This window comes from Dromiciops gliroides, chromosome 1, assembly GCF_019393635.1.
Source record: "Dromiciops gliroides isolate mDroGli1 chromosome 1, mDroGli1.pri, whole genome shotgun sequence".
NCBI classification, from domain to species: domain Eukaryota; kingdom Metazoa; phylum Chordata; class Mammalia; order Microbiotheria; family Microbiotheriidae; genus Dromiciops; species Dromiciops gliroides.
In genome coordinates this window covers 502,013,482-502,039,347 of record NC_057861.1, presented here as the reverse complement: position 1 = coordinate 502,039,347, position 25,866 = coordinate 502,013,482, and the positions used below count along the sequence as shown (strand labels likewise).

Here is a 25,866-nt window from a genome sequence, read left to right as displayed (position 1 = left end):
TTTCACATACCATACCCCCCAGAGCACAACTGCATGGCGGCTGCAGAAAAACAAAGACAAAAAACTTGTACTAAGTTTAAAGGACAATAATGAAAGTTTTACCTTCTGGATACCAACAAGTTCTTCATTAACACCCACTAGTTGATCAGCAGTCTTCTCCACTACCTTCTCTAAGTCTCTTAATTTCTTTAATTCAGCCTCTTCCTCTGGACTGTTCTGAAAAATGTTTAAAGCCAAATAAAATCATTATCAAGGACGACGTAGTTCACCGGAGGGACAATTCTGAGTGGGCATGGTCTAAACCACCAACTGTCTCGAAGAAGGAGGTTCTACTCTGTGGCCACTTTGGAAAAAACAAATATGACTGATAGAAAGGGTAACATTTGGAATTCCGTATGTGTGAAGATTTTGATTGAGAAAGGAAGAAGTCAGAGAAACTTATGGGAAATGGTTTAACCTTTCTAGGACTAAAGCCTGGTGCAAATATCCAGCAGGTATCTCATATCCTATCAGGCCTGAGTAGCCATCAGAATCCGGAGCTGTTTATCAATAGAGAGCTGCAACTGGCACAAGCAGACAATTTGTGGGCAAATGGATTTGCGATGTAATCCTTCCTTCCAAAAACATCTATCATTTTCTGTGTGTACAGCACTGGAAAAGATAGAAAGATCAAATAAGGAAAAAAATTGTATAAAAAATATTTATATGGGGCAGGTAGGTGGCGCAGTGGATAAAGCACCAGCCCTGGATTCAGGAGTACCTGAGTTCAAATCTGGCCTCAGACACTTGACACTTACTAGCTGTGTGACCCTGGGCAAGTCACTTAACCCCCATTGTCCCAAAAAATATATATTTATACGGATAAAGCACCAGCCCTGGATTCAGGAGGACCTGAGTTCAAATCCAGCCTCAGACACTTGATACTTACTAGCTGTGTGACCCTGGGCAAGTCACTTAACCCCTGTTGCCCCACCAAGATATTAATAGGATATTATTGTATTTTAAGAAATGACAAGCAGGATGATTTCAGAAAAACCTGGAAAGACTCATATGAACTGATGTATAGTGAAGTGAGCAGAACTAGGAGAACACTGTGCACAGTGACAACATTATTGTTCTATGAACAATTGTGAATGACTTTACTCTCAGCAATGCAATGATCCAAGACAATCCCAAAGCACTAATGATGAAGTATACTATCCACCTCCAGAGAAAGAACTGATATTGATTGAACACAGACTGGAGCATGCTATTTTGTGCTTTCTCTTTTTACTTGAGTCTTTTTATGTAAAATCACTAATATGGTCATGTTTTACATAATTGCACATGAATAACCTATACTGATTACTCACAACCTTGGGGAGGTGAGAGGGTAGGAAGGGAGGGAATGAGAGAGGGATAAAATCTGGAACTCAAAACTCTAAATAAATAAATAAACAAAAAAATAATATTTTTCCAGTCTCAACATTTTGATCATGCCTCAGTGCTCAAATCTCCGTAGAAGCTTTCAAAGGCCTCCTTTAAAAATCTGCATATCAGTCTGAATTCATCTCTACCTCTACCAAAGGCACAAAAACATAAGGACCGAGTACTATGCTCGGACACCTGCAAGTCCTGAATGTGAATCCCAACTCTGACACTAACTTATTGTACGATTTAGGACAAGTCACTGAAGCACTGTGAGCTTCAGTTTTCTCATCTGTAAAATGATAATAATTGGATATGTTGACCATTCTGTGGTTTTATTAACCCAGGCATTCTCACCAATGGTACAGAGAGCACCACATCTAAGTACTTTCAACTTGGGTGACTCTTAACTGTGTCCTCCACCGGGGGATCTATGAAACCTGCTGGGAGCCTTCCTCCAGATCTCCTGACATTGTTTGAATATCAAAAGAGCACAGATGGGGCAGCTAGGTGGCGAAGTGGATAAAGCACTGGCCCTGGATTCAAGAGGACCTGAGTTCAAATCCAGCCTCAGCCACTTGATACCTACTAGCTGTGTGACCCTGGGCAAATCATTTAACCCTCACTGCCCCACAAAAAAAAAAAAGCACAGAGGCCATTCCCAACCACTTGGTTGGCCCTTCTTCCACAGTCATGCATATCTCTAAGATGTCCTTTACACTGGTTCTGTTGCACAATTCATTAGTAATGGGTTGCACACCTACCATGTGCTACTCCATTGCCCTCCAGGTATAACATAACTTTAATTCTTCAAATACTGTATTTTCCCATGACTCACACCCATACAGCATCATCAGAAGGATACTGAATTTTAAAAGATGGGGATTTGTTTAAGGGAGACACTTGGGGGCCATTAAAGGAGATAAGAACCGGAAACAGGGATTTCATTACACCATACCAACTCAGGGGCCACTAAAAACATTGCATCTCAAAAACAATTCAGCCTGCTCATCCTGGTCCGTTCTTGGTACAGTTTCATTGTCCATCTGCATTTTGTACTAATGAACCAGTTCTGAGAGGCTGTCTCAGACAGTCTAACTGAATGTACTATCCATTCAACTATACATCTATAGTCTTGGACAATAAACATTTTTCATCTGCTTAGTTTTTCCAGATGGATGGGTAGCCTTAACTCTTCTGAGTGATCATGGATCTCATTTCATCTGGGCTTGATGCAATCAGTACAATGTCATTCATAAACAGGATAAAAAATACTTCTAATATCCATCTAACAGGGTTGTTGTGAGAAAAATCACTTTGCAAACCTTAAAGCACACAGATTAATTTGGTGAAAAAGCCCTGGACTCTTGTTCTATCAACATCATATTGGATATTTAATCAGCTAAACCTAAAAAGTCATGCATAGTAAGGTTGTAGCCTACACTCCACATGGAGTAGATTTAAGAGTTTCAGATGACATCTAGAAACTTCACATGAGGGTAGAAGGTGGATTGAGTCAATCTGTCAATCACCATATCCCAGCAAAAGTAAATTAAAAAATTAGTTCTACTCCACAAAACTACTCTAGCTTTGACAACTTCATTAGGTGAGAACCTCTCAACTGAATTGCTCACTCAATCAAAGGCATTAAATAAGACCCCTATAGAAGACCCCTATAGGTCTTCTATAAAATTGCAAGCCAATTTAGAAGCCTAAAGAGAGTTCTATAGAAGCCCCTAAGAGAAAATCAATTGTTGGGGCTGGGGAGGAGATGAAGAAAGAAAAATAGAGCCTCCTCCTGTCCCACCTTGACCAGAGAATGACCTTGTGAACTTTGGAGGGCTGGGAGATATGGACTTCTCATTAGAGTCCTAGCAGCATCCCAGGAACGGCAGTGACTGGTGGCAGTGTCTGCATCAGGAGCCTAGAACTAAACAGACTAAGGAAAGACAAGTTTCAGACTCTACAAGGAGACCTGTTCAGAAGCTACATCAGGCCTGAGATCATTTTAAGGATGTCAGTAGGAAGATTTGCAGGAACTATGAGTGGGTTACCCTCTTTGTCACATGTTCTCTAAGGTTGAGCTCCATTTTCCCCTGTACTCTATATGCACTGTTGGAAAAATTATCACAGATTTGGGGGAGTGGGGCAGGGCGGTATTTTGTATCTACTCCTCTTACTACACCACCTTAGTAAAATATCCTTTTCTAAAAACTAAATTTGGCTAATGCCAACTGATGATCATTGGCTGGGGGCGGAGAGGCTCCCTAATAGAAGATAATGAGTTATAGTACTAAAAACAAAACAAAAAACCACCCACAAACCCTCAGGGCTACCCCTAGGGGCTGAGGGGAAAAGCAGAAGCTGCCCTCCGAGGACCCAGGCTGACAGCACAACTGGGATTGTGAGAGGCCCCTTCATAAATAGTTCCTTGTAGATAATGTGTTTTTGGAAAAACTGTCCTAATATAGGAAAGGAGAGATTCACAGTGATCTAGATTTACCTTTCAAATATAAATCTGTAAACAAAGTTTAATTATTCAGTTACAAGAGACTCTGAAGAAAAGTAAACCTACCTTCTTCCCAATCAACATCACTCTGCAACCATTTTTCACTCCAAGTGCTGACAATGGCTGTTCCATTTCTTTTAGAGATTTTCCTGAAAGGGAAAGAAAACTATTCCTTTGGCAAATAAAATTTAAAAACAGGTGTTGGTAGTTATAGAATTCTGCAGGAAGAATAACTTTTAGATAATAGCAGAATGATAGTCCTGGAACTAAAGTCAGTCATAGAACCTTCAGGACTGGACGGAAAGTTATAGAGCCGTTACCATGGACACTGATAAATAGCTGGCAGAGTATGTGGGGAGGGGGCCAGTTGGGTCAAGTTCACAAAGAAATCTAACTACACCGAGAAGTCGTGGGAGAGTTCAGAGGGTCTAAGCATAGACGTTATATCTAGGACTCTCAAAGATCCCTTCTAAAAGGATAGAACCTAGTCTCGGCTCACTCTGCGATATATGCAGCCTCGGCTATCTCTGAATATATGTCATGTTACACTAATTTATGTTATCATAAACTTATATTCTAGTGAAATGCCTGACTGGGTTTCCATAAGGGAGTACCAGGCATAACCACAACCAAAATCTGCAAGATACTTAAGGTATAAGGAAACAGACACACCACTGTTGTTTCACCTCTATCAGCCTTTCTAGTGGCACAACATACAAAACAGGTAAAAAAGAACATATGGGGGGGGGAGGCAGGTGGGTGGCACAGTAGATAAAGCACCAGCCCTGGATTCAGGAGGACCTGAGTTCAAATCTGGCCTTAAACAATTGACACTTACTGTGTGACCCTGGGCAAGTCACTTAATCCTCACTGCCCCACCAAAAAAAAAAAAAAAGAACATATGTGAAAGGAAAGGCCCTGGGTCACCTACACAGCTGCAGTCGGGTCCTTCTCAGCTTAGTGAAAGCTTACAGAGGTCAGTTTTTCTCTGTCAAAGAAATCCACCCAAAGTCAGCGGTTAATTTATATCCACCTATAATAATTATCTCCCTCCTTTGTCCTTAAATACCCTCTTTCCACTGGACCCAGATGGCTCTGGAGGAGAGAGTAAGGCTGGTTGCTTAGCACAGCCCCCCCCCCCACCCCTTAAATCCAATTCACTGCAAGTCATGCCATCATCTCTCAACATCATGGTCCTCTTTGAGATCGAAGGACAAACAACAACAACCCTAGCTATATGTCACCTCCTTCCATAGGTATGGCAGGGCAAGTACTCTTGAAGCAAGTCTATCTCACTTGCAAAGGTTTGGGTTCAAATCCTGGTTCTCACACATTACCTGTGTTACTTGCTCGCCCCCTCCTGCCTTTCCAGTCTTCTTACACCTTTACTCTCCAACATGTACTCTGCGATCCAAGGACACTGGCCCCCTGGCTGTTCTACAGAAAAGATGCTCTCAGCTCCCAGCATTTTCTCTGGCATCCCTGGCTGCTTTTAAGTACCACTTGAAATCCCATCTGCTACAGGAAGCCTTTCTTAACCTGCTTAATCCTACTACCTTCCCTCTGTTAATTATTTCCCACTGAACCTGTATTTAGCTTGTCTGTACACATTGGCTGCTTGTCTTCCCCTTTGGAGTGTGAGCTCTTTGAGGGCAAGGTCTGTCTTCTGCCTCTTTTTGTATCCTGAGCGTTTGGCACAATGCCTGGAACGTAGCAAGTGTTTAACAAAGGTTTGTTGACTCTGTCTTGGACAAGCAAGTCCCTGTCTCTGGTCTGTTTCCTCATCTGTAAAATAAAGGGGTTTTGGAGTAGATGATTCCAGCTCTATATAATCATGTGAATGTACTTATTTATACAACAGGGATTACTCTCCAACCCTCAGATAAAAGCACTCTCAAGGGTGAGAAACTTATAGGCCTCATCACAGAAGACAGCTCTATATAATATAATATAACATAACATATTTATTATGTTATATTATTTTATATGATGCTTTAAGGTTTGAAAAGCATCTTACACGCATTATCTCATTTGAGCCCCACAACAATTCCTTGGGGTAACATCCCCATTTTACAGATGAGGAAACAGAGGCTGAGAGTAGTTACGTGGCTTCCCCATGGTTATGCTAGTAAGTGTCTGAGGCAGGATTTGAATCCTGATCTCCCTGACTCAAGGACCAATACTCGATCAACTATATCATGCTGCCTTTAAAGGCTTTATCAAAAGTCAGGTAGTCCCTTACAGAATATCTATCTTGGGGCAGCTAGGTGGCACAGTGGATAGAGCACCGGCCCTGGAGTCAGGAGTACCTGAGTTCAAATCTGGCCTCAGACACTTGACACTAGCTGTGTGACCCTGGGCAAGTCACTTAACCCCAAATGCCTCACACACACACAAAAATTAAGAAATAAAAATAAATAAATAGAAGTTCTTGAGAGACAGCCCCTAACTTCCTGACTGGCCACTTTAAAAACCCAGGTAATGGCTGTTGTTGACATTAAGACAACCTCTAGTCTTCCAACATTTTATGAATGGAATGTTGCAGTGGTTCCTGAACAACTGGATTTGTCTTTTTATCCAAATGACATTCTAATCTAGTTCTACAACCCCCAGCAATACACACCACACACACATCCAATCTGTTGCCCCAGCTGTGTTTTCCCTATAATATCCCCATTGTCTCCAGATTTTTCCTTTCTAGCCAAAGCACCTGATAGAGATTTTGAAGTCCAAACGTAATGTTTTACTGACCATGCCCCCAAAACTCTTTGGGAACACAACCCTATTTAGTGAGAATACTCTTCCTTTGAAAGAATCAGCAATAGGGCCAGACTAGAAAAAATTATAGAACTGATTAGAAGCATTCTGGGCCTACTGAATAGAGCCTTGGAGCCAGGAAGACCTGAGTTTAAATCCCAGCTCTGATACATACCTGCTCCCTGACCACAGACCAGTCACTTAACCTCTCAGTTCCCCAAGGCAACCCTCTAAACCTATAAATTACCAATCACTTGCTAACCTTTGAGAATGAAGGGAATTTCCACACTGGAGAGCTCCCCTTATCAGGGAGCACACAGGTAAGGAGCAAAACAAAAACTAGAAGTATGCCCCTCGAAGACAATACCATACCAACCTCAGAAGGGGGTATTCTCTCCAATTGCCTCTTCATGTATGGGGACTCCCCTTGGGAACATGGATACCCAGGTCTCCAGGTTATGTCACAATTCATGAAATCATAGAATGTCAGCAATGTAAAGGCCTCAGAGATCATTTAGGGCAACACCCCCCTGCCCCCATCTGATGGTAGATGAACTGAAACCAGGTGAGGTAAAGTGGTAGTTAGTGGTTAAGACAGGATTAAAAACTCAGATCTTTGGTCTACTACTGTTTCTATCATACCATGGAGCTATCCAATTGCTTGTCCTCTGACCATTCTGGGCTATATAAAACGCCATGCCTGTCCATGCCGTGGTGTTTGTTTTGATTTAATTGTCATTGCATGGCATTCATAGCCACCAACCTAATAATTCCCCGTGTCCTATCTCTGAAATAACTAGCTTCTTTTATTCCTTTAATTGGTCTGAGAAAGTAAAGATGACTGAAAGCACAACTCCCATCCATCTTTTTCTTTATAGCTTTTCTTATTTAGGAAGTTTGTCAGGTAGAGAAAGAGGTCAGTAGCTAGAATGGACAGAAGAACCAAGAGAAGGTTTATTTCAAGATAGAGGATCAATTCAAATGCAGGGAGGCAGCTAAGTGGCACAGCAGATAAAGCACTGGCCCTGGATTCAGGAGGACCTGAGTTCAAATCCAGCCTTAAACACTTGACACTTACTAGCTGTGTGACCTTGGGCGAGTCACTTAACCCTCACTGCCCCACAAAAAAAGAAAAAAAAAAGAAAACTGTAAATGCAGCCTTGTAGATAATTCTAGGCAAATATAAAGCAGACCTTCAGGGTCTCCGATCCAAGTATAACTAGGACCCAGGCCCAAGTGGCATTGACAATGAGGTCAACTCATTGGAGGACAACAGTAGAGATCTACACTGTTTGGTCTATGGTTAGCATAGTAAAAGGTAGCCAATAAATCACAGGATTATAGAATTTTAGTGTTTGAAAGAGACTTTCTAGTTCATCTAGTCCAAATTCTTCATTTTACAGGTAGAGAAACAAGCCCAAAGAAATGACATGACTCGTCCAAGGTCACATAGTTAATATATGTTTGTCCTTTCTATGTAAGTTTCAGAGAAGATATAGATCTGCATTGGGAGAGGAAGGGATGCTAGGTGACACAGTGGATAGAATACTGGGCCTGGAATCAGGAAGACTCTTCCTAAGTTCAAATCTGGTCTCAGATACTTACTAGCTGTGTGACCCTGGTCAAGTCATTTAAACTCTGTGTTAAGATAGAACTGCTTCAAGGTGGGGCTTAGGGCAGAAGTTTGTCAAAAAGAAGAACAGCATTTTCAAAGGATCAATTTAAGAATCTGGTATGTTGGAGAAAAAGGGAGGCTGACCAATACTTACTACCTCTATTTCCTTCTCATGGCATTTTTTCCTATAATTTTCTTCTGTCTTTGACAATTTGACAATTACTCAAGTAAAATTTTTCTCAGTCATCCGTGACCTCCTAACTTCAAGATTCAATGACTTTTTTTTCTTCAATCTTTATCCTTTGATTTTTCTATGGCATTTGAGTCTATCTTCTTCTAAATTCTTTTTCCTCTCTTCCAAGTGGTGGTTAGGTAAGTCTTCATGTGGATATGTAGGTACTCAAACTCAGCTCAATTTAAACTGTAGTCAAAACATCCAATTACTCTGACAGATCTGTGATCTCATCACTGTGAGTACTGCCTTCAACAATGCAGAACATAACCTATGCATGGCTGCCCATCTTCTGGGACTTTTATCCATGCTCTCCCAAAAGTTGGCCACAAGAGTCCCACAGGACTCTGCCCTGGCACCTCTTCTATTCTTCCTCTACTACTATATCTCCCTTGGTGGTCTCATAAATGCCCGTAGTTTCAATTATGATCTCTCTGCAGATGACTCTCATGTTTTCTCAGCTCACCCTAATGCCCTTCAGTCTCTGATCTTCAACTGTCTTTTAGACATCTTAAGCCAGATGTCTGGTAGGCATAACAAAAGTCATTATCTTTTCTCCAAAACCTTCGTCTCTTTGTAATTTCCCTATTTGTGTCCAGGGTACCACCATATTCTCAGTCACTCAGGCTCACAACCCAGATACCATTCTCCATTCTTTCTCACCATCACCCCCATATCTAATAATAGGCAAGTCCTTCCCTTTCTACCTTTGTAGCATCTCTTGATATGACCTTCTTCTCTCTTCTGACACTTCAACTGCCCTGGTACAGGTCCTTATCACTTCACGTCTACACTACTGCAATAGACTTTTGGGTAGTCTCCCTGCCTCAAGTTTCTCCCCATTCCATCTTCTACTCAGTTGTTAAACTGATATTTCTTTTTTTAAAAGTATATTTCCAGGGGCAGCTAGGTGGCGCAGTGGATAGAGCATCGGCCCTGGATTCGGGAGGACCTGAGTTCAGGTCCAGCCTCAGACACTTAATACTTACTAGCTGTGTGACCCTGGGCAAGTCACTTAACCCCAATTGCCTCACCAAAAAAAAAAAAAAAAGTATATTTCCGGGGCAGCTAGGTGGCGCAGTGGATAAAGCACCAGCCCTGGATTCAGGAGTACCTGAGTTCAAATCTGGCTTCAGACACTTGACACTTACTAGCTGTGTGACCCTGGGCAAGTCACTTAACCCCCATTGCCCTGCAAAAAAAAAAGGTTTATTTCTGGGGGCAGCTAGGTGGCACAGTGGATAAAGCACCATCCCTGAAATCAGGAGGACCTGAGTTCAAATCCAGCCTCAGACACTTGACACTTACTAGCTGTGGGACCCTGGGCAAGTCACTTAACCCCAACTGCCTCACCAAAAAAAAAAAAGCATATTTCCACATTAGTCATATTGTGAAAGAAAAAAAAAACAGAATAAAAGGGGAAAACCACAAGAAAGAAAAAACAAACAAAAGTGAAAATAGTATGCTTTGATCTGCATTCAGACTCCATCCTTTCTCTGGATATAAATAGCATTTTCCATCATGAGTCTTTTAGAACTGTCATCATATTGCTGAGAAGAGCTAAGTCTATCAATAGTTGATTATCACACAATGTTCTCCTGGTTCTGCTCACTTCCTTCAGTATCAGTTCATGTAAGTCTTTCCAGTAAACTGATATTTCTTTCTTTCTTTCTTTTTTGGTGAGGCAATTGGGGTTAAGTGACTTGCCCAGGGTCACACAGCTAGTTAGTGTTAAGTGTCTGAGGCCGGATTTGAACTCAGGTCCTCCTGAATCCAGGGCCGGTGCTCTATCTACTACACCATCTAGCTGCCCCTAAACTGATATTTCTTAAGCACAAAACTGACCATATCATCTCTCTAATAAATTCCAATCACTCCCTAATCCTCAGTTTGGGGCTTTCAGAAAAGCCCCTTCTTAGCTTTCTAGTTTTCTTGCATTTTGCTCCTTTCCATGTCCTCTGTAGGTCAGTGAGACTGGCCTCCTTGCTGAAACTGAAGTCTTTGTACACCCAAAGGGAAAGCTGAGAAGCCATTTTTGGAGCTTTTACTTTAGAACCATCTAGGGAAATAACAAGGCCTCAATATACTACCATACCCCAATCTAGACAATGATTTGGAAGCACGCAGCATCCCACTCAAACATCCAGCTGGCTAGAAAGAAGATACTTTCATAAATCTCCTTTGGACATTTAAGTCTTGCACATGAAGTGGATTTCATTTTCTCCTCCCTATTGTGTGGGTGCTTGGGTTACCACATGATCACTCGTGTGGCATCTGCTGCCAAATAAAGGAACTGAAATAGGCAGGAGAGACTAATAGTCTTTTAAACCTTTTTAAACTCCTTTAGATCAAGGAGCCCTCATTCCAATTGCTGCAGAAAGTATATTACATGCTCTGCCAAAATCTGCTTCCTTATAATGTCTATCCACTGAACCTATGTTTTCCTTTCCTAATAATACATTTAAGGGGCAGCTAGGTAGCACAGTGGATAAAGCACCAGCCCTGGATTCAGGAGGACCTGAGTTCAAATCTGGCCTCAGATACTTGACACTTACTAGCTATGTGACCCTGGGCAAGTCACTTAACTCTCATTGCCCTGCCAAAAAAAAAATTAATATATTTAACTCCTCTTCTACCTGACAGTCTTTAAGATACCTAAAAGCATCTACTATGGCCTATCCTCCTTCCTCTTTTCATTTCCTACCAGCTGCTTTGCTTGGTTTTGCCTCCATAAACATTATGTCCCTATACCAGGTACCCTCTTGAGTCTTTCAGCTTCCTTTTGTGTACTGTCTTTCCCCCATTAAGATTTTACGTACCCTGGGGGCAGGGTTTAGCATATTATCTGGCACACAGTAGGGACTTAATAAATGTTTACTGAATATTGACTTCCTTTCAGATTATAAACCAGTGGTCAGCTGGGCCCTACACTTTCATTCAACCCTAAAGATGTGGGCAACTATAACTTCCAAAATGAGAAACCTAAAAATTTCTATGCAACTTGAAAAGCTTCAAAAAAACAATGCTACAAGATAGGAAAAGCAAAATATCAGCATGAATGTTAATTAAATTCATTTTAAATTGTAAACTGACCTATCACAAAACATCAAAAATTGAGATTCAGTAAGAAAAACTACTTTGCAAAATCACATTTGTCACTGTGCAGTGTTAGTATCTCCTGTTATATAAATCAATCATGTTCTCTGAGAGAAGTTTGGAAGTCAAAGTTACAAGCTTACTTCAATGAGCTTCACAAAGGCACAAATATACTGGAGTAGATAAATTTTTTCCTAATGTTGGTAATTTGAAGGGCATTTTCACAAGATTTATCTGACATTTACCTACAGACAGCACCCATATTGGGCATTTGGGAATAAAATGAGTTGTCACTTCTGGGAAGAAAAATCTAATTAATGTACATTACATACCCACATGGCTCTCTAACTTTCAAAGCCTTTTTTTTTTTTTTTTGGGTGAGGCAATTGGGGTTAAGTGACTTGCCCAGGGTCACACAACTAGTAAGTGTTAAGTGTCTGAGGCTGGATTTGAACTCCGGTCCTCCTGACTCCAGGGCCGGTGCTCTATCCACTGTGCCACCTAGCTGCCCCTCTAACTTTCAAAGAGACAGTATCCTACAAATTTATTAAGAAGTAGGTCTCTTGTAACTCAGACTGAATTTTATCATGGAAACAATGTTATAAAGGGCAGTTACACCTCCAGGCCAGTCTGTAAAACTGCATGTTAAATAAGGGGTTTGTAATTAATTATTTTAATAATATTTTATTGTATATTATATAATAATATAATTATTTTTACTAATTTAATTTTTTGTAATTAATACAAAATCTTAGAGCTGGAAGGGATATTAAAGGTCACCTAGACTTAAAAAGGAATCCCTTCAATAACATCTGCAACAAGTGGTGATCCATTCTTTTCTTGAAGACAGCAATAAGAGGTGGCACATCTGGCAGCCTGTCCACTTTTGGACAGCTCCAATTGTGAGGAAGATTTTCTTGAAATTCAAACTAGATCTGCCTCTTGGTAACTTCTGCCCATTGCTCCTAGTTCTGCCCTGGATGGTAAATAGAACAACTTTTTTTTTTTTTTTTTGCAGGACAATGGGGGTTAAGTGACTTGCCCAGGATCACACAGAGAACAACTCTTTTAAATCCATCTTCTACATACTTGAAATTCTTGAAGACAACAACTCTATCCCATATAAGACTTATTTTCTCTATTCTAAAGACCCTGGCTACCCTCTTTTTTTTTTTAAATGAGGCAATTGGGGTTAAGTGACTTGCCCAGGGTCACACAGCTAGTCAGTGTTAAGTGTCTGAGGCCGGATTTGAACCAAGGTACTCCTGACTCCAGGGCTGGTGCTCTATCCACTGCGCCACCTAGCTGCCCCCTGGCTACCCTTTTAACATTGTTTTCATAGTGGGGAAAAAAACCCTGAATTCCCAACAGGAATCACCAAGAAAAAATCTCTCTGTCACAGTTTCAATGACTACAGAATACTCTTTCAGTAATCTGGACAAGAGATAGAATTTCTTGTACATTGAGATTGTGTTAAGATAATGGAATTTGGTAGATGTCCAGTGTTTGAATTGGGTGTGAATGAAGAACTACTAAGTACCCACTTAAAGGTGATTAGATTTTAGCCACTAGCCAACACTGAGGTCAGTGTGTTCTCAGAGGCTATAGACTAGGACATCAAGGGTTCTTAGAGGCTATGCACTACGACATCAACAAGAGACCGCTCTCAGCCAATTAACTTGAAGAACCTCCCATTTCTGGAAGGAGGACAGGAAGTAGGAATCAGACACTGGCGGACAGATCTAGCTTTTTTGGTTCGAGACATTGGTGTGGTGGCAGGACTTCATGTGGGCTGTTAGGAAAGCTAGGATTTCCATACTATAAGGAATCTGTTCTCAATCTTTCTCTTCATTATCTTATATCTTTTAATAAACCCTTAAAAGCCTCAACTCTTGGTGAATTTATCAGTGATTTTAGCCAGTTTCCCCCCAAAACTGGGTGGAGGGGCAGATTAGAACCCACATTTAGATTTTTTAAAAACACAGATTTCAGGGGGAGAACAGGAAGGCAGGGCTCTGGAACCAGGGTCCAGAGGTCTTGATCATCAAGAGGAAGCAATAATAACTCTGCCAATGGTGGTTTACAGGATTTCAAGGAGCTGCACCTACTACCCATAGGCTCTCATGGGACTGGGCCTAGGCCCCAGGATGAGGATGGAGTGAAGGAAGTTGAGGCAAACATAGATACATATGAATTATTCCTAAAACAAGTGTTCAAATTTTTTTTTACCACAATTATTATTTTATTGATAACATTTGTAATTTGTGTTGATATTTCTCTATGCAAAATTTATATCCATATTTATAACTCTAGCTCGAGAATTGGGAAAAAAAAGAAAAGGTGATATACAATTTAAGTCTATGTTTTATTACTAATATTCAAACTTGAACTTCAGAATTATATGGAAATGTTAAAAGAAAAATTTCTACCTTTATATATTAATTTCTGAAAAGCAAGCGGAACTCCAGTAACTTGTTCAATGAGAAGAGCCATGTCCTGAAGGGTTGGTTCACTGTTTCCTTGTTGTGCAACAACTTGAATGTTATGTTTTTCATTATCTGAAAAGAAAGAATAATTCTCTGTAGCTAGAAAATAGCAACTCCTCAAAGTATATGGAATAGAAATCACAAATAAATTATCTTTAGAGAAGAAATTAAACAAACATTTCCAATTTCAAGAAATATTATTTAAGTACTTACCAGTGGCTAAGAACTCAGATGGGTAACAATAGAGAAAAAAGGGGGCAGCTAAGTGGTGCAGTGGATAGAGCACCAGCCCTGGAGTCAGGAGTACCTGAGTTCAAATCCAGCCTCAGACCCTTGACACTTACTAGCTGTGTGACCTTGGGCAAGTCACTTAACCCCAACTGCCTCACCAAAAAAAAAAAAATACCAATAGAGAAAAAAGAGAAAGGAGAGTACCTACCCTCAAGGAATTTATTAGGATCACAGAATCACAGAATTTCAAGGCATTGCAGAAATTTAGTTTACCTCCTGCCTAATTCAGTAATCTATTTTATAATCTCTCCAATTGGAGCTTACCTACACTGTTCTTAAATATGACCAATTACAGCAAACTCATTACTTATGAGTAGCCTTTTTAATTACTGGATAAGTCTAATTCTTAGAAAATTGTCACCTAATGTTGAACCCAAATCTGCCTCCTTGTAAGTTCTATTGATTCAAGCTCTTCCCTCCAGAGTTACACAGAATAACACCTAAATTCCCTTCCACATGCTACCCTTTTGAAATATCTGAAGACAGTAATCCCTACATCTTTTGTTTAAAGTCAAAACATCCCCCAAGAGAGCCCATTTCCCTTTTTTGCATTTACTTTCTTTGCTGCCACACTGTTAACTCATGTTGAGCTCACAGTCCACTAAAACTCCTAGCTCTTATACAAACTAATCTCTAGCTGTGTATCCCCCAGCTTGCATTGTAAATTGATTTTTTGGACCAAAATGCAAAGCCTTATATAGTAGTCCTTATTAAATTCAGCTCAACGCTGTTAAGATCTTATTGGATCCTGACTTTGCGATCCAATAAGTTATCTCACCTAACCTTGTGTCATATGCTACTTTGATAATCCTGCCTACCATCTATGCCTTTATTCAAGTTATTGGTTAAAATATCAAATAACACAGGCAGGACACAGAGATGCCTGAAGCACTCCACTGGATCACAGGGAACTTTGATGACCATACTTTTGTAACAATTAGAATGACACCACCTGCTGGAGACTTACTGTAGAAAAGCTCTGCCATGAGGTGAAGGTCTCTGAGAGCAAGACCATGCAGAGAGCAGAGCTAGGAATGCTCTCTCCTTTTAATAGATAGAGGAATCTAGGCCTTTCTCTCTCTCTTTACCAAATTCTTATTCTCCTTAATAAATGCTTAAAAGTCTAACTCTTGTTAAAGCTTATAATTTATTGGTGACCACTCATTAGATATTTTAGACAGTATAGCTAAAATTTTAGCCCTAACACTTTGTATTGAGCCGTCTGTTGTTCAGTCATTTCAGTGGTGTCTGACTCTTGGTGACTCTATTTGGAGTGTTCTTAGCAAAGATACAGGGGGGTGAGGGGGGTGTTGCCATTTCCTTTTCCAGTTCACCTTACAGATGAGGAAACTGAGGCAGGCAGAATTAAGTGACTCAATCAGGGTCTCACAACTAGAAGTGTCTGAGCCCAGATGTCTCAAGATTGTCTTCCTGACTCCAAGCCCACTCTAACCATGGTGCCAACTAGCTGGCCTCTAATTCAGCCATGTAATCAGTACTAAATGTACTGACTCATCTAGCCTACATCTCTTTATCTTTTCCAAAAGGAGAATATGAGAGAATCTGATAAATGCTTGGCTAAAATCCAGGTAAACTATATCTGCAGCATTGCCGTCACCCAGGAACCCTGATGTTCATTTTTAAAAAATAAGTCTTTATTGATAATCTTCTGCTTCTTACATCAACATAATTATCCCCTGTTCCTCCCCTTCCTCCTTCTAGAAAATCATCCCAATTAACACATAGTGGTTTTTGGAGAGAGGGAAAAAAATCTGTATAACTGATCAATACATTGAAGCAATCTAAAAACATGTGTAATGTATAACACCTATAGAATACCCTCATCCATGAAGGGTAAGTTGGGGGTCTCTTCCCATGTCTTTTTCTTTGAATCTGACTTGATCTTTATGGTTTTGTTACATTCACTTTTGATATTTCATGTGTGGTTGTTCTTTTCCTTTACATTCTTTTCTTGGTTCTCCTCACATCAATCAGTATCAGTTCATGTAGATCTTTCCATGCTTTTCTGTTTTCATTACACACATCATTTCTTACAACACAGTAATAATTCATTACATTCACATACCACAATTTGTTTCATTCCCCAGTGGATGGACATCTACTTTGTTTCCAATTCTTAGCCATCACAAAAAGTGCTACTATAAATATTTTGGAATATATGGGGACTTTCTTCTTATCAATGGCTCCCTTGGGGTATAAACCCAGTAACTGAATCTGTTTCAAAGGATATGGACATTTTAGTCACATTATTTGCATAATTTCAAATTGCTTTCTAAAATAATTCTAATATTTCACAGCTCCACCAACAATGTAGTAGTATGTCTATCATTCTATAATCCTTCCAACATTGAGCATTGCCATTTTTTGGCCATTTTTGCCAATTTTCAGGATATGAGGTAAAACTTCAGGGTTGTTCTGATTTATATTTCTCTTATTATTAGTTATTTGAAGCACTCTCACATGTGATTGTGAATACTTTGAATTCCTTCTTTTGAGAATTGGTTTTTATATTCTTTGACAATATATCTATTGGGGAACGACTATCAGTTTTATACCTGTTCATAATATGTTCTGATTACAAGCATACCTCAGAGATACTGTGGGTTTGGTTCCAGATCATTGTAATAAAGTGAACATTGCAATAAATAGAGCACAAGAATTTTTTGGTTTCCCAGTGCATACAGAAGTTATGTTTATACTAAACTATCATCTATTAAGTATGCAACAGTCTAAAAAAAAGTACATACCTTAATTCCAAAATTCTTAATAAAAAATCCTAACCATCATCTGAGCCTTCAGCAAGTCATAATCTTTTTGCTGGTGGAGGGTCTTGCCTTGATACTGATGGCTGCTGATTGATCAGGATGGTAGATGCTGAAGGTTGGGATGGCTGTGGCAATTTCTTTAAATAAGACAACAATGAAGTTTGCTGCATTGGTTGACTCTTCCTTTCATAAAAGATTTCTCTGTAACATGTGATGGTGTTTGGTAGCATTTTACCCACAGTAGAACTTCTTTCAAAATGGAAGTCAATCCTTTCAAACCGTGCTGCTGCATTATCAACTAAGTTTATGTAATATTCTTCAATACTGTTGTGTCTCAGGGAATAGGGAAGCCCAAGGAGAGAGAGAAATGAAGGAACAGCCAGTCAGTGGAAAAGTCAGAACACACACAACATTATGAATTAAGTTTGCTGTCCTTTATGGGTGTGGTTCATAGTGACCCAAAACAACTACAATAGTAATGTCAAAGATCACTGATTAGAGATGTCTATAATGGTTTGAAATATCGTGAGAATTACCAATATGTGACAGACATGATGATAGTATATGCTGCTGGGAAAATGGCACTGATAGACATGCTCAATGCAAGGTTGCCCCAAACCTTCAATTTGAAAACAAAAAATAAAGCAAAACAAAACAAAAAAAACAGCACAATATCTGTGAGGCAAAATAAAATAAAGTATGAATGCATTCTTTTTATTTCTTTTGGTTTTGCTGTGATTTCACTTTGCACATTTGTTATTTTATTGATTTTATTTTTTGCTCTCTTCTTTTAAATCAGATTAGCTAAGGGTTTGTCAATTTTATTACTTTTCAAAGAGCTAGCTTTTAGAGTTTTATCATTTCTATTTTTTCCAATTATTTATTTATTTTTCTAACTTTTAATGTCTCCTCTTTTTTGCGTATTTTAGGCTTATATATTTGTTGGCTTTCTAATTTTCTAAATCCATGTTCAGTTCATTAATCCTCTTTTTCTATTTTGTTAATATTTAAAAATGTGATTTTTCCCTTGAAAAATTAGCTGCATCCCAGAAATTTTAGTACATTGTTTCATCATTATCATTTTCTTTTACACAGTTATTCTTTCTATGATTTGTTCTTTGCCACTTATTATTTAGGATTTCATTGTTAAATCTCCATCTGGGTCTGTATATTTTGTTTGTGACTTCTGAACCAATTTCTATTTTTATTGTGTAAAAGATGTATTAACTACTTCTGCCTTTTTATATGTTTACAATATTTCTGTGTCTAGTACATGATCAATTTTTGTAAAGGTTCCACATGGTGCTGAGAAATATTTGTATTCTTTTGCAGACCCATTTAAAAGATGCCATAAGGGGCAGCTAGGTGGCGCAGTGGATAAAGTACTGGCCTGAGTTCAAATCTGACCTCAGACACTTGACACTTACTAGCTGTGTGACCCTGGGCAAGTTACTTAACCCTCATTTCCCTGCAAAAAAAAAAAAAAAAAGATGCCATAAGTCTTTTAAGGTGGTCCGCACCCTGATCTCCTCCTCTCATTTGTTACTTATTTTCCTTTTGGGGTTTTGCTTATTAGGTCTTTTTTCTCTCTTGCTTTTATCTGATTATATAATTCTTATGCTACCTTTTCCTCTCAGTTAAAAGTAGATTCCCCCTTCCTCTTTACTTCCCTTCAACTAATCCTGTTCATTAGAGGGTTTTTTGTGCCCCTTTCCACAAAGGATTTTTCTCACTCTATTCATTATCCATCCTCTTTTTCTGTCTACTTTAGATCTTCATTCTCTGATTCATGACCCCTATAATGATCTGGTCTCTCTCTTTTCTCTGAATTCCTCATGCATTCAAAGCTTCCTAGATATCTATTCTAGGCTCTTCCCTCTGGGTGGTTTCTCTCCCTGCCTTGTGGAACTTGCCCCAGTGGATTCCTCTTTTCCATTATGCCTCATTCCCAGGACAATGCCAATTATTACAGGTATCAGTGAGGACACAGCTCCAGGGTAGTGCTCCTTCCCCACCACATCCCTGATTATACAGCTCACCACTCAACTATAACCTTCCTTGATTACCTCCCCCCACCTCCCATTTGCCTCAAAATTTCCTCCCTAGGTCCATGCTCTCCTACTCTCTTAAGTGTCAGTTGCCCACAGGAGTTCTAATTCCTCCCCTCCCAAAGTAGGACTAGTAAACTTTTCAAGTACCAAATACACACTCAGTGAAATGTCCCTGTCTCTCTTCACATACCATCTCTCTTCCCTCATGGAAGCATTCATCAGCAGAATCTCCTCCCAGCACCAAAGCAAGGCCTCCTTCCTTCCCCTCTCTTTTCTTTTGTATTTTTTTGTTTGTTTGTTTTGGTCGGACAATGAAGGTTAAGTGACTTGCCCAGGGTCACACAGCTAGTAAGTGTCAAGTGTCTGAGGCCAGATTTGAATTCAGGTCCTCCTGAATCCAGAGCTGGTGCTTTATCTACTGCACCACCTGGCTGCCCCCTTCCCCTCTTTTCAAACATTCCTCTTCCTCCCCAGTAAACTCTTCTCTTTCTGAGGCCACAGGGGGCTCCTCCCCCGTTACTGGCCTTTGATCTGACCCTGGCACATCACCCATTCCTCTCTATACTCCAGCTTCTCTTCCCCTTTTCATGTTCACTCTCTCCCATTAAAAAAAAAACAAACAACACAACGATTCATCTGTGGTCAGGGTCTCACCTGGTTCTGCCCATAATGTTACACGCCTGCCTTTTCACTCTTTCTTCCACCTCTACCTTTGTCTCCTTGTGTACATTTAGAAAGAAGTTTCTTAATAGTCCTGGCTATTACTCTTTTGTTTTTTTGGGGTTTTTTGTTTGTTTGGTTTTTTTTGCAGGGTAATGAGGGTTAAGTGACTTGCCCAGGGTCACACAGCTAGTAAGTGTTATGTGTCTGAGACCGGATTTGAACTCAGGTACTCCTGACTCCAGGGCCGGTGCTCTATCCACTGCACCATCTAGCTGCCCCCCTGCTATTACTCTTGATCCTGCTGTCCTCTGCTCCTGCATTTGTACCCTCTCCCTACACTTCTATTTTTGGGGGTTTTCAAGAAGCAAATGATCTCTTCAGTTCTGATTTTCTTTCTAAAAAGATACCAAATGCTTCTTTATTATTGAACTAGATCTTTTGTCCTTTATGGTCAAGCTCAGATTTGCTGGAAAGGTCACCTTGGTCTGTATCCTAAGCACCATGGCTCTTTGGAATACATTATTCCAATCTCTCCTACATTTTATGGTAGGTGCAGAATAGTCTTAGGTTACTCACATTTCATTTCCTTTGTATCTGAAGGACTTTCTCCTGATAACCTGTTGTTTCTGAATTGGATAATTAAATTTAACCATGTGTCTTAGACTTTGCAGTCTTCATTTTTTCTGGAGGTGATCTGTGAATTCTTTCAACTGGTATGTTTTCCTATGTTCAGAAGCTTTGTGCATTTCTCTTCTATTATTTCCTGCATTATGGTGTAAAAGTTTTTTGTCCTGTCATGTTCTTCTAGGAAACCTATGATCCTTAGGTTGTATCTATACACATCCTGTCTTCAAGATCAGTATGTTTTGCTTGCATACTGAGCATATTTTCTTTGAATGTTATTGTTTGTTGTTTCTCTTCTATATTGTTCTTCACTTCTGTTTATTTGCATTCCCAATCCATTGTTCTCTCTTTTGTTTGAGGTTTTCCATTACAAATTCCAATTTTTCTATTATGCCCATTATTTTATTTTTTTTAATTTAATTTAATTTTTTTTTTTTTTTAGTGAGGCAATTGGGGTTAAGTGACTTGCCCAGGATCACACAGCTAGTAAGTGTTAAGTGTCTGAGGCTGGATTTGAACTGAGGTACTTCTGACTCCAGGCCCAGCGCTCTATCCACTGCACACCCTAGCTGCCCCATATTCCCATTATTTTAGCAGTAAAGTCATAAATTCTGCTCTCATAATTCTCATTTCTCTTTTGAACCACTTAAGAACAGCATGTTGTGGTTACATATTCTCCTCAAAATTCCTCTTCAAATTCATGAAATGTAGAATAATTTCCCTTTATTTTGCAGTATTTACTCATAGGTGCCTGAACTAATTTACTGGATCTAAAGGTCATACTTCCTTCTATGGTTGGTTTTAGATTTTTCAGACACTAAAGGGATTTTCTTAAAGTGCAGGTCTTATCACTTCCCCTTCCCAATAAATTCCAAAGTCTCCCTATTGTCTCCAGGATCAAATAGAAGATGCTGTTTAGCATTCAAAGCCCTTAATAATCTAGCCTCTTAAGCCTTACTCCTTGTTATGAACGATTTGATCCAGTGACACTGGCCTTCTAGATTTTCTTTGAACAAGACACTCCTTGGCTTCAGGCTCTAGCTGTCCCCTATGCCTGGAACACGTTCCTTCCTCTGCTCTGCCTACTGACCTCCCTGGCTTCCTTTAGGTTCCAATTAAAATCCCTTCCTCTAGGGGCAGCTAGGCAGGGCAGTGGATAGAGCACCGGCCTTGGAGTTGACAGGACCTGAGTTCAAATCTGACTTCAGACGTGTCGTAGCTGCGTCACCCTAGGCATGTCACTTAACCCCAATTGCCTTAAACATCTGGGGTCATCTCCAGTCATTCTTGTACCTATCTTGCCACTGGACCCAGATGGCTCTGGAGGAGAGAGTGAGGCTGGTGACCTTGCACAGACCTCCCTCACTTAAATCCAATTCAGTACAAGTCATGGCATCACCTCCCAATGTCATGGTTCTCTTTGATAATGAAGGACAAACAACAACAAAATCCCATCATCTACTAGAAGACTTCCCCAATCCCTCTTGTTACCTTCATTCTGTTAATTATTTATTTCTCCTGTATATAGTTAGCTTTGTTTGTGTATATATGTATATATGTATGTGTATAATATACATGTATGTTTGCATGTTACCTCCCCCATTAGATTGTAATCTCCTTGAGGGCAGGGACATTCTTACTCTCTGGTGCTTCTTTTTGTAAATCTTTACTGATTGATTATTCTCAATTATGGGGTTTTTTTGTTTTGTTTTTTTTGAGGGCCAGTGGGGGTCAAGTGTCTGAGGCCAGATTTGAACTCAGGTACTCCTGAATCCAAAGCCAGTGCTTTATCCACTGTGCCACCTAGCTGCCCCCTGATTGATTATTGATCTTCTTATGTTCAAGGTCTTTAAGTTTTCTTCTTCCTAAGATCTTTGGTACTTTCAATCTTTTTTTCCCCCTCCTGAATGTCCCCTATTCACTTTCTGCCTCTGTTCCTTCTGATGGTGGTTTCCTTTGGACCTGAATCTCAAAGCTTCTTTGGCACCACGGTTCACTAACCTAGGTCTTTGCCCCAAGTGACTTTTGGGTTAGGGTTAGTCAGAACTGGTCCTTCTGGGTGCTGTGCACTTTCCCTCAGGCTTAGTACACGGCTATACACCCTTCTCTACCCCCAGCCCCTACAACATAAACACATAACGTCCTGTTCTGCTCCCTCTAATTCTTCAATTCTCTAGCCCAGGTCAGAGCTTTGCCATGCTGATATTTTTGCTCCTGAAGGACTGTGGCCACCTGACTGTCTGATGTAGCTGAGTAAATTTCTAGTAAATTGGGGTCTCCACAGCACTAGAAACAGGGAAAGGGAACCTGAGTGTAGAGGTGATTTTGTTGCAGGTATGTGTGTGCAGTCCTTGGATCTCCTAGTGCAGCCTGCTGATAGCCTGAGAGGCTGGGGATGAGTGTTGAGTGAGCTCTGTAAGTTGTGTCAGAGGCTTGGGAGCTTTTTTTTTTTTTAACTTTTTTTGGATTCTGGGTGTTCTAGACCAGGGCTTCTTAAAACTTTTTCCACTCACAACCCCTTTTCACCTGAGAAATTTTTACGCCACCCTGGGTATATAGGTATATAAAATAAATAAATATACATATCCTTTTACTTATGCCAAATTTTTCATGATCCCCACTTTCAGTTACCTAGCGACCCACAGTTTAAGAAGCCAAGTTCTATTTCTGGTTTGAGAGGTTATGGGAATCAGAAAATGTTTAATCCTCCATTCTGTTGCTCACATGACCCAGAAGTCTCCCCAAATAGTTCTTTTTTAAAAAATATTGGGGGGCAGCTGGATGGCGCAGTGGATAGAGTACCAGCCCTGGCCTTTTTAGAAAGGGTTACCCATCAGCAACTCTTTAAGAGCCTTCCCAATATTCTTCCAGAAACCAGGAGAGGATCGCTCAAATGAGTAGATTTGCAAACCTTAAAGTGTTATATATTTAAATGCTAACTATTGTTATTAACAGAAGCAGGAACGGGAGGCTGATAAAATCACAGAATCCAGGAATCTCAAGAGAGTTAGTTGGAAGAGATCTCTGTGACCATCTAGTCTCCCCCTCACCCCAACCCCCCAGAACGGAACAAGAAGTCACCAAAATGAGAAGGGGAAGTGAATAGAGAAGAGGAGAAAGAAGGGGGGAACGGAAGAGAAAGAAAAAACAAACTCCAAAACACACAAAGTCCTATCCGTAGTACTTAGCACATGGTAGAAACTTAATCAATGCTTATTGAATGCCTGATTTATTTGTAAATAACAGAACTGCGGCTCAGCTTCTGAGGATCGGCCACCACAGTCCCCATCATAACATGGGTTTCAATGAGACCCCCTTCCCCGATTGTGTCCTGCCCAGAGGGTAAAAGCCCCACATGGGTAAGAATCAGCCCTGCTGCCCCCAAACCCCAGCCACTTACTGTAGGTGACAGTGACGGTCACTGAGGGCCCTGACATCTCTGCTGAGGCCACTCCCTCGGACTCCCCGAATCCCAGGCCTGAAGATCATCCACTGGCCCCCCCCAGGCTCTGCCCCCTCCCTACGCTGCAGGTATGAGACCCAACCTGCCGGGCGCCCAAACCTGTCCAGGCTGCTGAGCATGCTCAATACAACTGCAAGAAGAGCCACCAGGCGAGGGGGCTAAGTCCGCCTCTCCACAGTTTAGTAGCAACCGGAGACGGTCGGGGAGGAACTTGAATGAGTGAAGGGGTGGGTCCAAGGGAGCGATCACCACCAGCCCCAATACTCTGTGCTTTTCCAAACTTTTTTGTTCATATTCCCTTGACCTGGAATATTCTATCCTTTATCCCAACCCCCTTCTCTTTCCCATCTCTCCTGGTCAGATTCCTAGCCATTCTTGGAGTCCCAGTTCAACTGTCACCTCCTCCTTAAAGCATTATCTGATTCCCACAAGGGCAAGTCTAAACTTTCAGCTCACTTTGTAGGTCCTTGACACGTTTTCTCGTGCCTTCCCTCTGTTAATTTATCCTGTACCTTGCTGTGTGTGTGTGTGTCCACACACACGCACGCACACACATATTTTTGGCTTATTGTCTCACCGAATAGATTATAAGCTCCTTGGAGGCAGAGACTTTTTCCTTTTTTTTTTTTAATCCTTAGAGTTTAGCACAGATCTTGGCACATAGTAGGCACTTAATAAATGTTGATTAATTGATTGACTTCCAGGTAGCTAGGTGTTGTAGGGTTTAGAGCAATGGGCCTGAATTCATCAATACTTCTGTTCAAATGTGGTCTTAAACCCTTACTAGCTGTGTGACCCTGGCCAAGTTTGCCTTAGTTTCCTCATCTGTAAAATGAGTTGGAGAAGAAAATGGCAAACCATTTTTTCAGTATCTTTTCCAAGAAAACCCCAAATGGGGTCATGAAGAGTAGTTGGACATGAAAAATGATTCAACATTAAAGAAATGTGTCCTTGTAGACTGAGTCATTTGTTTTTAAAATGTTTATCACCTAGGGCAGCTAGGTGGCTTAGTGGATAAAGCACCAGCCCTGGATTCAGGAGCACCTGAATTCAAATCCGGCCTCAGACACTTGACACTTACTAGCTGTGTGACCTTGGGCAAGTCACTTAACCCTCATTGCCCGCCTCCCCATCCTCCCCCCCAAAAAAGGGGGCAGCTAGGTGGTGCAGTGGATAGAGCACTGGCCCTGGATGCAGGAGGACCTGAGTTCAAATCTGACCTCAGACATTTGATATTTACTAGCTGTGTGACCCTGGGCAAGTCACTTAACCCCAATTGCCTCACACACACACAAAAATGTTTATCACCTATGAGTTGCCTAAAGAGAGTGTGTTCATAAACAAAGCAATGTTCTGAATTTAGAGTCTAATTGGCTTGAATTTTAAGACTCTGCCACTTGCTATTAGTATGACCTTAGTTGAGACATTCAACCTCTGTGGGTCTCAGTTTCCTTATTTGTTGTTTTATTTGGGGGGGGGTAGGGCACTGAGAGTTAAGTGACTTGCCCAGGGTCACACAGCTAGTTAAGTGTCAAGTGTCTGAGGCTGGATTTGAACTCAGGTCCTCCTGAATCCAAGGCCAGTGCTTTATCCACTGTGCCACCTAGCTGCCCCCTCAGTTTCCTTATTTGTAAATTAATTGACCTTTAGGGTTCCATCTCAAGATCCATGATCAAGTAGATTTAGATTTTATTCATATTAATTGTGCATATTAATATAACCTACCATTGGCTGTGCTCACAGGGAACTAAGAGACTTAGGAATCTGAGTGAATAAGCCTAGCTATTTAACAGAGGACAGGGGAGGAGAAGAGGGCTGTCCTCTTGGACTTGGTGGCTTTACCAAAAGTCCAAAGTCTCTCCACTCCCTGTGGGCCTGGCCAAAGG

At 40.6% G+C, this 25,866-nt stretch overlaps 1 protein-coding gene across 7 annotated transcripts in view; it reads right to left on the bottom strand.

Annotated features, from left to right (window-relative positions):
• The window catches only part of BAG1 (BAG cochaperone 1), a 50,212-nt gene extending 26,121 nt beyond the window's left edge, over positions 1-24,091 (bottom strand). For 4 of the 7 annotated variants that reach the window (XR_006354207.1, XM_043978881.1, XM_043978885.1 and 1 more), the window contains exons 1-4: positions 23,918-24,091; positions 14,046-14,174; positions 3,983-4,065; positions 103-216 (exon numbers count right to left, since the gene is read on the bottom strand). Coding sequence is in view for 6 of the 7 variants with exons in the window: in XM_043978881.1 (XP_043834816.1) it covers positions 103-216; positions 3,983-4,065; positions 14,046-14,174; positions 23,918-23,954 (363 nt within the window). In the remaining variant the exon portion in view is untranslated. Of the gene's footprint in view, positions 1-102; positions 217-3,982; positions 4,066-14,045; positions 14,175-17,161; positions 17,513-23,917 lie in introns of all 7 variants that reach the window. The other 3 variants (XM_043978884.1, XM_043978882.1, XM_043978883.1) reach the window with 3 other exon arrangements.
• Between the last annotated feature and the right edge of the window lie 1,775 nt (positions 24,092-25,866).